The sequence below is a fragment of the Chiloscyllium plagiosum genome, chromosome 18, assembly GCF_004010195.1.
Source record: "Chiloscyllium plagiosum isolate BGI_BamShark_2017 chromosome 18, ASM401019v2, whole genome shotgun sequence".
NCBI lineage: Eukaryota > Metazoa > Chordata > Chondrichthyes > Orectolobiformes > Hemiscylliidae > Chiloscyllium > Chiloscyllium plagiosum.
In genome coordinates this window covers 64,458,894-64,471,126 of record NC_057727.1, presented here as the reverse complement: position 1 = coordinate 64,471,126, position 12,233 = coordinate 64,458,894, and the positions used below count along the sequence as shown (strand labels likewise).

General features: G+C 40.2%; 1 protein-coding gene across 4 annotated transcripts in view; it reads right to left on the bottom strand.

The window, feature by feature from the left end:
- The window catches only part of dock3 (dedicator of cytokinesis 3), a 918,089-nt gene that overhangs the window by 77,978 nt on the left and 827,878 nt on the right, over positions 1–12,233 (bottom strand). For all 4 annotated transcript variants that reach the window (XM_043708484.1, XM_043708482.1, XM_043708483.1 and 1 more), the window contains 3 exons: positions 8,186–8,327; positions 4,360–4,526; positions 1,263–1,349 (listed from right to left, as the gene is read on the bottom strand). In XM_043708484.1, the coding sequence (XP_043564419.1) occupies positions 1,263–1,349; positions 4,360–4,526; positions 8,186–8,327 (396 nt within the window). The remainder of the gene's footprint in view (positions 1–1,262; positions 1,350–4,359; positions 4,527–8,185; positions 8,328–12,233) is intronic.

Below are 12,233 nucleotides of genomic sequence, written 5' to 3'. Positions count from 1 at the left end.
TGTGTGCTGTTCTGGTCTCCAAATTTGAGGAAAGACATTCTGGCTATTGAGGGAGTGCTGTGTAGGTTCACGAGGTCAATTCCTGGAATGGCGGGACTACCTTATGCTGAAAGACTGGAACAACTTGGCTTGTATACCCTTGAGTTTAGAAGACTGAGAGGGGATCTGATTGAGACATATAAGATTATTAAAGGATTGGACACTCTGGAGGCAGGAAACATGTTTCCACTGATGGGTGAGTGCCGAACCAGAGGACACAGCTTAAAAATATGGGGTAGACCATTTAGGACAGAGAGGAGGAGAAATTTCTTCACCCAGAGAGTGGTGGCTGTGTGGAATGCTCTTCCCCAGAGGGCAGTGGAGGCCCAGTCTCTGGATTCATTTAAGAAAAAGTTGGATAGAGCTCTCAAGGATAATGGAATCAAGGGTTATGGAGATAAGGCAGGAACAGGATACTGATTAAGGATGATCAGCCATGATCATATCGAATGGTGGTACAGGCTCGAAGGGCAGAATGGCCTACTCCTGCACCTATTGTCTATTGTGATCATACATTTTACTAGGTTGTCTGTTTTAAAGGCCACTTGAACACCTCTGTTGGTTTCTAGGCAGGAAGGCTGTCCTCAAAATTTTCCCACACCAGATAAATAAGGAATTGGGAAGACAACAATGTTTTCACACTCGAACTTTCCACCCATTTTCACAGACATTCTGCTTCCCAACTTGTCTCCTTGGGAAGGATTAAATTCTACCCAATGTCACCTGTGCTAATTTGAGGGTGATTCATTTTAACCAAATCAACTCAGTGGCAAACAAATAGAGTCTAGCTGGTCAAAATCAATGGAAATTGAATAGATCAAAACTTGATCCTGTAAGATCCCATCAAGTCAGTAAGATTTAACTTATTCCGTCAATCTTTCCTATGACTTCAAATTGCAAATTCTTCAACTTATCCTCATAGAATCCTTCAGTACTCCCTGTAAGCTTTTGCTTTTACAATCCCACCTTGGCATCACCTCATGGCTTCTTGTGAAATTACCTAATCTTGGCCTTCGATTCTTCTTCGTATCACCAGGATCTGGTGCAATGGGGCTTTAAAGCATTTTCTGCCAGTGCTGGGTTTGAAAGACCCAAAAATGGAAATTAATAATTCAAGTGGAGAGGACATCTGTGGTTCAAAAGCCTCATGAAGATGGACTGCTCTTGTATCTTATTCCTGTCTCTCTGGGATAACAACACAGAAGCAAAAAGTAGGAACTTACCACCTCTCTCTTCTCTACTTCAAACCATCGGGAGATTCCAGGCAAACTGTGTGTAAGAGTCAGGGTAGTCCGTTCAATCCAAAGACTCTACAGTAGGGTAGATGATGATAAAAAACTCATTACCGAGATAAACTTTTACCCAAAACCTAATTCTGTGTCCTAGCATGTTGCGTCACATCAGTATGTGGCGGGCCCAGTAACCTTCTCATCTATACACACAGATTACAGAATGTCTCACACACACATACACATTTACAGTACTTGATACTTTCAACAACTTCGAAGGACAATGTTAATCTAACGTATTGATGGGAGCAAACAATTCTGAAACCTATTCCACTATAAGTTGTAGGAGCAGAAGTAGGCTATTTGGTTCAGAGACTCAGCTCTGCCATTCAATGAGATGATGGCTGATCGAAAATCTTCAACTTCACTTTCCTCTATTATCCCCATAACCCTTTATTCCCTTATTGACCAGAAATCTGTCTACCTCATCACTGAGTATGCTTACCAACTGAACCTCTACAGTTCTCTGCAGTAAAGAATTCTACAGATTCACTACCCTCTGAAAGAAAAAAAACTTTTTCATCTCTGTCTTAAATGGACAACACCTTACACTCTTCACAAGAGGAAATAACCTATCCTGTCAAACTCTCTCAGAATCTTATATGTTTCAACAAGATCGTTTCTCATTCTTTAAAACTTGAATGAGTACAAACCCAACCGATTTAACTGTTCCTCAATAGATAGTCCCTCTATACCTGGCATCAGCCTAATGAACCTTCTCTGGACTGCCTCTAATGCCAGCATTCCTTTCATTAAATCAGAAGAAATAGGAACAGGTGTAGGCCATTTAGTCCCTTAAGCCTGATCTGCCATTTAATAGAATCATAGCTAATTCAACATTCCTCACATCCACTTTCCTGCCTTTTCCTTGTAACCACTGATTCCCCTTCTGATCAAGAATCTATCCCACTCTTAAATATACACAAAGACTCTGTCCACATAACTCTCTGTGGTAAGGAGTTCCAAAGACTCTCAAATCTCTGGGAGAAGAATTTTCTCCTCAATCTTGAATTGACGCTTTTTTACTCTGAGATTATATCTTCTGTTTCCAGATTCTCCCATGAGGGGAAACATCTTCTCAGTACTTACTCTGTCAAGCCTCTTAAGAATCCTATATGTTTCAATAAGATCACTATTCATTCTTCTAAACCCCAGTGAATAGGGTCCCTAATTTGTTTAGTCTCTACATTTAAGACAATCCCGCCATACCAAGGATCATCCTAAGAACCTTGTCTGAATTTCCTCCAATGAAATGGGGTCATAGGGTCATATAGCATGGAAACAGACCGTTCAGTCCAACTCGTCCATGCCTGACCGAGGTTCCCAAATTAAACTAGTCCCACTTTTCTGCGGTTGGCCTGCATCCCTCTAAACCTTTCCTATTAATGTGCCTGTCCAAATGTCTTTTAATGTTATAACTGTATTTGCAGCTACCACTTCCTTTGGCAGTTGATTTCACTTATGAACCACAGTCTGTGTGAAAAATTTGCCCCTCAGGTCCCTTTTAAATCTCTCCTCTCACCTTAAAAAATGCCCCCTAATTTTGAACTCCTCCATCCTAGAGAAAAGACCCTGTCATTCACTTTATCTATGCTCGTCATGATCTAATAATTCTCTATAGCATCACCTCTCAACCTCCTAAAATTAAAATTTACCTTCTTCGGATTTAATTGGCTCCTTTCAAATCTTTTGAGCTCAAAAACACTTGATTAGTGAAGGACCAGATAATGTTTCCCCTTTATGCCACATATTAGTCATTTCTACCCACAGCAGATCTCAAACAGGATTAAAATTATACTTCAGCATTAGATCCAAAGACCAAAAACATGAAAGGTGTACAGACATTCATCGTATTTATGTTAATTTTCACTATTTTGCAAGAAAATTCAAAGTGAAGATTTCTAAGGATTCTTATACTTACCACTTCTGTTTCCTTTCTGGCTCTGAATTTGTTTAAAAACAGTTTATCTCCAACAATTTCCAGTTCTGAGGAAAGGTCATCCACCTGGAACAGTGTGTAGAATTTTGTGTCCTCCCTGTGGTGAGACTCTTGGCGGGGCATTTAATCAGGGGGGGATGTGGGAGCTACATTACCTTCCCATCTCCTCCTGATTAAGTCTGTGGTCTTGACTGCTCACTGGCGATCCAATGAGGACCTCTTTCTGCAGTTGCTAGGTATTAATGCAGCAGGTGGCAGTGGACTCACCATGCATCAAGCACAACCATCAAACCTGTATGTGCTTACTTGCCCAGAGGTAGCCCCTTGTTCAAAGGCATCTGACTGAAGGAACTGATGATCGAATGGGGTGGGCCATTGATAGCCCCTTGCCCAGCTCTCATCCCATTATCTTGTCGAGAATCTAGTGATGACATGAGACCTTTGGTAGGTCTCAAAACTGTTGGTAGCCACACTATCTCTCTGGTGATGCTGTCATTCAAGAGAGGTATTGCTATCTGATTGGCCAATAACTCAGTCAGCGTGATTTCCACATTTAGTGTCCTCAATGCCATGGAAGGCCCATTATTGGCTTGTAAAGTGCCCGAATGGAATAGGATACAGAAGGTGTTCCCCAAAACAGCTCTTGATCTCCCATCACTTCCATGGGATTTCACTCACTAACTCTACTACTCCCTCCTCCAGAAGGAAAAACCGGTAGGATATGAAAATGAGATGTACTAGTCTAGTTCATCTTGTACACTTCAAAGTTGAGCTCCCAGGAGGTCCAGTATGTTCATTTCCAAGTTTTACTTTTACTTTTTTTTTCCCCTTTGTGCAAATCTTCAGGGATTGAACACATTTTCTACTTTTGTTTCATATTCTCCAATTTTGCAGTTTCGCCAACACCTGCTAAGACTTATTTCATCAATGGCTCCATCCATAGTATGGACTTCAGCAATACACATCTTTACTGCTTCCTGTAAAGCACTATATTGTAAACTACAAATATCAGTTTCCTACAGCAGACAGTAATCCAGTTATGTTGTTTTTCTTTCCACTCCTCATGAAGAGTGGGAGAGGGTGTACACTCACCTTGAACTCATTTTCCTTGTCCTTTGAACCTTTATGAAAAGGTCTGTCATATCGAAAGCGGCTGATATTGTTTACGCGATAGAAGCTCTTGATCCGGTCTGGAACTCTTTCCATCTGAAGAACTTCCACATTCTCTGGAATTGGGCTAACAGCATAAATTTGCAAATCTAACCAAGAGGTCAAAGAACATAACACAGCAAAATCTACTCTTCTTCATCAGCTTTCATGGACAAGGTCTACACTGGTAATTACAATCATTACTGTATCCTCTAGTTAATAGACAGGCAGCATTAGTTTTTTTTAAAATTTGTTGTTGATGGGGTGTGGGTATCACTGATTAGGCCAGAATTTATTATCCATCCCTAATTAAGAGTCAACAACATTGCTATGGAGTAACATGGAGGCCAGACCAGGTAAAAATGGAAGAGATCCAGATGTGTTTTTATGATAATCGACAATGGTTACCATTAGATCAGCTTTTTATTCCAGACTTTTATTAAATTCAAATTTGTGGGATTCGAACCAATGTCCTCAGACTATCAGCCTGGGTATCTGGATTACAACTCAGGTACCTCACTACTATGCCGTCACCATCCCTAAATTCATTCAGATATTCTTTCAGTTACAAAAAAACAACATATTGTAGATGCTAGAAATCTGAAATAAAAATGGAAAATGCTAGAAATATTCAGCAGATCTGGCAGATTGTTCTGATGAAAAGTTTCTCTATCCACAAATGCCACTTGACTTGCTGAATATTTTCTGCATTTTCTGTTTTTATTGCTTACATAGAACAGTATAGCACAGTGCGTGCCCTTTTCTCCTTGATGTTGTGCCAACCTTTTATCCTACTCTAAGATCAAACTAACCTACACACCCTACATTTTATGATCATCCATGTGCCAAACCAAGAGTCGCTTAAATGTCCTTAATGTATCTGGCTCTACTACCACTGCTGGCAGTGCATTTCACTCACTCACCACTCTCTGTGTAAAGAAACTACCTCTGGTATCTCCCCTAAACCTTCCTCCAATCACCTTAAAATTTTGCCCCATCGTGATAGCCATTTATGCCTATTCACTCTATGCCTCTCATCATCTTGTACACCTCGATCAAGTTACCTTTAATCCTTCTTCACTCCAATGAGAAAAGTCCTAGCTCTCTCAACCTTTGTTCATAAGACATGCCCTCCAGTCCAGGCAGCATCCTGGTAAACCTCCACTGCACCCTCTCTAAATCTTCCACATCCTTCCTATAATGAAACAACCAGAATTGAGCATAATATTTTAAATGTGGTCTAACCAGGGCTTTATAGAACTGTAGCATAACCTCGTGGCTCTTAAAGTCAATCCCCCTGCTAATGAAAGCCAACATACCATACGCTTTCTTAACAACCCTATCAACTTGGGCAGCAACTTTGAGGGATCGATGGACGTGGACCCCAAGATCCCTCCGTTCCTCCACACTTGTACTCTGCAATCAAATTTAACCTTCCAAAATGAATGACTTTTCCACGTTGAACTCCTTCTGCCATTTCTCAGCCCAGTTCTGCAGCCTGTCAATGTCCAGTTGCAACCTACAACAGCGCTCCACACTATCCACAACTTCACCAACCTTTGTGTCATCGGCAAACCTATTAAGCCCCCTTCCACTTCCTCATCCAAGTAATTTATATAAATCACAAAGAGAAAAAGTCCCAGAATAGATCCATGCCACTGGTCACCAAGCTCCAGGGTGAATATTTTCCATCAACTACCACCCTCTGTCTTCTACGGGCTAGCCAATTCTCTATCCAGACACACAAGTTTTCCTGTATCCCATGCGTCCTTACTTTCTGAATGAGCCTACAGTGGGGAACCTTATCAAACGCCTTGCTAAGGTCCACATCCGCTGCTCTACCTTCATCAATGTATTTTGTCACATCCTCAAAGAATTCAATACGTCTTCTGAGGCATGACCTGTCCCTCTCAAAGCCATGCTGACTATCTCTAATCAAGCTATGCTTTTCCAAATAATCATAAATCTTGTCTCTCAGAATCCTCTCCAATAATTTGCCCACTACTGACATAAGACTGATTGGTGTGTAATTCCCAGGGTTATACCTATTACCTTTCTTGAACATGGGAATAACAAGGGAATAATCATCTGGTGTACTCTAGTGGTCAGTGAGGATGTGAAGATGATCGCCAAAAGTGCAGCAATCTCTTCTCACTTCCCGTAGTAACCTTGGGTATATCCTTTCTGGCCCAGGGGACTTATCTATCCTCATGTGTTTTTCAAAATTTCCAGCACATCCTCCTTCTTAACAACAACCTGTTTGAGCATGTCAGCCTGTTTCACACTGTCCTCACAAACGAGAAGGTCCCTCTCACGAGTGAATACTGAAGCAAAGTATTCATTAAGGACCTCCCCTACCTCCTCTGACTCCAGGCACAGGTTCCCTCCACTATTCCTGATCAGCCCTACCCTCACTCTGGCCATCCTCTTGTTCCTCACATAAATGTAGGTCACCTTGGAGTTTTCTCTAATCCTACCTGCTAAGACTTTCTCATGCTCCCTTCTAGCTCTTCCTAAGTCCATTCTTCAGTTCTTTCCTGGCTACCTTGTAACCCTCTATTGCCCTGTCTGATCCTTGCTTCTTCAACCATAAATTAGCTTTCTTCCTCTTGATTAAATGTTCCATATCTGTTGTCATCCAAAATCCTTCATCTTACCATTCCTCCCTTGCATCCATAGGACAAACCTATCTAGCACTCGCAGCAAGTGTTCCCTAAACAACCTCCACATTTCTGTTGTGCATTTCCCTGAGAATATCTGTTCCCAATTTATGTTCCACAGTTCATGCCTAACAGTATTGTAGTTCCCCCTCCCACAATTAAATATTTTCCCATACTGTCTGCTCGTATACCTCTCCATGAGTAAAGCTCAGGGAGTTGTGATCATTATCACTGAAATACTCTCCCACCGAGAGATCTGACACCTGACCTGGTTTGTTGCCGACACCAAATACGTTATGGCCTCCCCACTTCCTGGACACACCTGACAAAGGCTGCTCCATCCAAACTATTTGCACTAAGGAGATTCCAATCAATATTAGGGAAGTTGAAGTCACCCATGACAACAACCCTGTTACTTCTGCACTTTTCTGCAAAATATGCCTCCCAATCTGCTCCTCTGTGTCTCTGTTGCTATTTGGGAGGATCTATAGAAAACTCCCAATAAAGTGACTGCTAATTTCTTGTTTCTGACTTCCACCCACAATGACTCAGTAGACAAACCCTCCTCGATAGCCTCCCTATCTGCCGCTGTAATACTATCCCTGATTAGCAATGCCACTCCCACACCTCTTTTACCTCCCTCCCTCTTCCTCTTGAAACATCTAAACCCCAGAACATCCAACAACCGTTCCTGCCCCTGTATACCAATGATCCACATATCTGAAGCTCTCCCTCCTTAACAGTGGTATTTTCAATTTTCCCTCTTCGTCTCCTCAAAATGGTGCCATTTGCTGGTAACTGATTCCAGGGGTATTTGCAGTCCCTGAGGACCTTACCAACTGGCCTTGCTTCATGTATGTGAGACTAGTCAGTGAGTGTTGACTAGCCATGTTCCATACACGGCATTATGACTGAGTTTGATGACTTATGTTGGGCAGGGGTCAGTACAAGGAACCCTAATTTAATTTTCTCTTCTTAGCCCAGGGCAGCTGAAGACAACCATAATGTCTCTATACTGTTGCTGAACAATGGGCTGAACACAACCTGGGACTTTCTGGTTGTGATGCTGAGTTCTTTACGGCCACAACCAGCTCAAGGTTGAAGGATACACTGTGCATCAGACTGCAGGATGGTTTCATCTGGCTGATTGAGATGTTGCATGGCAATAGCTTGTGGAAATTCAGTCAGCATCCTCTGCTGAAAGGCCTCCAGCCTTTCATAATCATGACCACGACATACAAACTCCTTATTCTGATGTCAATAGAAAGAATGGAAGAATCAGACAAAATAAATGATTAGCATTATACAAAAGGATGAAAAGAAAAACTTAGTCTAAAGAACATCTAAAATGGCAAGAAAGGAAAATATACAGACAGTCCATTGATATCTAAAAAAAATTAATGTATTGGGTTGCTATGCTCAATACAGCTAAATAATCCAGATACACATGTATAAATGATAAAGTCTGTTAAATATTAGGTAATGCACCTCCTATCTGCAAACTTTAACTGTTGTTGATATAAAAACAAATATGAAAATCATGACATGTACAAACTGTCTGTGCAGTTATGTTAGAACTTCTATGCACAGTTCCGAGTAATGCTGTAGTTGCAGGCTGTGAACATCTGGTGGCTCTGAACTCCAATGGCATCTTATATATAAACAAAACTAATATTCAGCAACAGCCTGACAGCAATTTATTAATGCACAAATACAGAGCTGGAGTCACTGCCAAAGGCAAGGTGAATGTCACATTATAAAAGTCAGTGATTACATATTTAAGTAGATGACTTCAATAAAATAACTTAAAGGATCTATATAATTAAAATTAAAAGCAAGAAATTTGATTCAAAGTACAACATTGCGTGGAAGAGTCTAGATTGCCAAAGCAATGAACAATCTGCAGCATGTTGAAGTGGTTCAGATTCTGCTCTGAGTCTATAATTTTCTTGGGGGGAGTAATTGCTGTGACTAAGTTGTAGCAAATTATACAAAAACGCAAATTTTTAAAAATTTCATGCTTCACATTTTTCAAAGGCAATAATAGAATGATCAAATTATTAAAAATATATAATTGAATTCCCTTATATCAGCAAACAGTATTACAGGACAAGGAGCTGGACACATTCTGATGATGGATTTCTTGCTTGTATTTGCTGGTGTTCTGATTAACACTGGTTTTAACCAGAAAGACAACTTATAACTAGGATGAATAGAAGCATATGAATAAGTTCCTCAAATACTGCTACAAACTTAATTTTCTTCTTCCTCTTGCCTCCTCTTATCTTTATTTCTCTGTGGAAGGTTCTGTGCTTTGTGAGATTATTCATCTTGGATTGATAAAGGGTACTTTCTAGGTGTTATGAAGTTAAATACAGCAGATGTCCAAACAGACTTGGGAGTGCAAAGATCTTTAAAATGTCATGAATAGGTGCAGAAAATAATAAAGCAAGCTAATGGAATGCTTGCCTTTATAAATAGAGGACTGGAATACAAGAATGCTGAGGGTATGCTCCAGTTACACAAAACCTTGGTTGGACCTCACTTAGAGTACTGAGAGCAGACCTGTGCATCACACCTTACGAAGGATATATCAGCCTTGGAGGGAGGACAACCTAGGTTTACAAGAATAATACCTGGATATAAGGGGTTGTTATGAGGAGAGATTACACAAATTAGGCCTGTTTTCTCTAGAATATATAAGGGTAACAGGTGATCTGATCAAAGATATTAACAGGAAAAGGCAGGGTCAATAAAGATAAACAATTTCCACTGATGGTGGATTCTAGAACTAGGGGGCTTAGTCTGACAATTAGATCCAGACTATTCAGGAGAGATATTACAAAGTACTTCTAAACACAAACTGTGGTAGAGATTTGGAACTCTCTTCCGCAAATGGCAATGGACGCAGGATCAGTTGTTAATTTTAATTCTGAGATAGATAACCTTCCGTTAAGCAAAGATGTTATAGGATATGGGCCAAAGACAGGCACATGGAGTTAGGTCACAGATCAGCTTTGATATAACTGAATGGTGGTACAAACTTGAGAGCTGGAAAGGTCCACTCCTGTTCCTATGAACTGATATCTGATCTAGTAACTGGTTTCTCTTTGTAACTTATATGTATGCTTGGTGGGTGAAAAAAGAATGGCGATTAGAGGCTGAAGCCAACTGTCGTGCTCCACTCACCACCCATTTGAGGTAATATAATCACCAATAACTGGGGATTTAACTTGGGCTCATGTGGCTTAGTATCACCTTACTTGAATAATTTTAAGTATTTTCATATATGGGTATAAATCAAAAATAAAGTGCAACTGCTGTAAGTTTGGAGTGAGCCATGAGGTTGAAAAGGATTTTGTATTTCTGTGGCCCCTCTCAGTGGCCACAGGAACTCAGAACAAGGACTTTATAGCCAATGGATTTGTTAAGTATAGCCACTGTTGTGTTTTGGAAACTACAGCAACAAGATGTGCACAGGAATAGTGTAAATACAATATTGTGATAATTACTAGATAATCTATTTTACAGATATTACTGAGGGATAAATACCAATAAATAATGAGGGATTGGGTTAACACACCCAACACCACAACAGAAACCAAGGGGCTCGACATCTGACAGTATGGCAGAAAAAAAAACCCATACCAACAGCAAAGTTATTAAAAATGATCACAAGTTTGAGGACCACTGCTAAATATGACAAGTGAATTCCAACAGTGGAGATTCAGAAAATAGCAGATTTTGAAAATATAACAACAGTTTGTGAGCACATTGAACATATACTAGAGAAATCTATTTGGAGTCCCTTTAAAAGTAATGTCTGTCTTTACTTTTGGTATCCAGTGACAACTCTGAGCACATCCAAAATTATATACTAGATGGACTAGATACAGAGTAAAGCACCTCTACAGTATCCACATCAAACCAACAGCAGATACATCACAGGGTTCGACATCGAGTAAAGCTTCCTTTAGTGTCCCCATTGAAAACCCCCAGGACAGGTACTGAAGAGTTAGATGCAGAGTAAAACTCCTCTAAACTCTCCCAAAATTCTACCAACATTGCCAGCCTGAGATTAGTTCTTCAAACAATCTAGAATGCCACACTTCTATTCCTTATATCTGTAATTCAGTGCTCTACTGAATTATAAGGTTTGTGTATCCCCTGAAGAATGTGGAACAGGACTCTCCATATTGTCAAGAAAGAATCTTGCCGGCCATGCAAACAATGATGAAATCTGTCTGGGATGGACCTTTCCCAGATTTTGGAATTGAAATATAAATCTATGAATGTAGTGTGCTACCCAGACAGGTGCTCAGAATTTATATCTTATGAAAACATTCTATAGTTAAGTGTCTGTCGTTAAATAAAATTAATATGTGTCACAAATGCATCAATACTAAAAACAATGTTTCCAAGGGCAACAAAACAACAGCTGAGAGCATAAAAATAGTACTCAACAGCACATCTAATATTTCCGTGTGCTGCATAAAATCTGTCCATTGTAAATTTTTTATTATTATTGCAAAAAACAAAATATAGGATGTACCATCATGCTTTCACATAGAATGCCCAGAAAATTATTACTTCAGAACGTAATATAAATTTCACCCCATAATGTGATATTCACTTTTTGAGAATTCATTGGGGAAGTCAATTTGAATGTCTTCATCTGGACATGTCCACCTGATTCTGTGCACAGTTCCAAGTGAGTTATTTGGTTCAACATTATTTGAAGTAATACCTGCCATTTTGGTCTTGACAAGCCTTCACTGTACAAACCATATAGACCACTGGATGGCATTCTAACCACAAGGGCTATGACTAGCATTTTGCTTAAACACAAGCAAGTTCAGCAGGTGTTCAAAACATATATGCGCACATACACACAGAAACATAGCACACAGCATGCATAACACATTCAGTACATTCATAAAAGAGCACATAAAGACACAGAGGTATATTCAGTACATACAAGCACACATACATGTAACAATATTGGGCGGCACAATGGCACAGTGGTTAGCACTGTTGCCTCACAGCGCCAGAGACCCAGGTTCAATTCCCAACTCAGACAACTGTTTGTGTTGAGTTTGCACATTCTCCCCATGTCTGTGTGGGTTTCCTCCGGGTGCTCCGGTTTCCACCCACAGT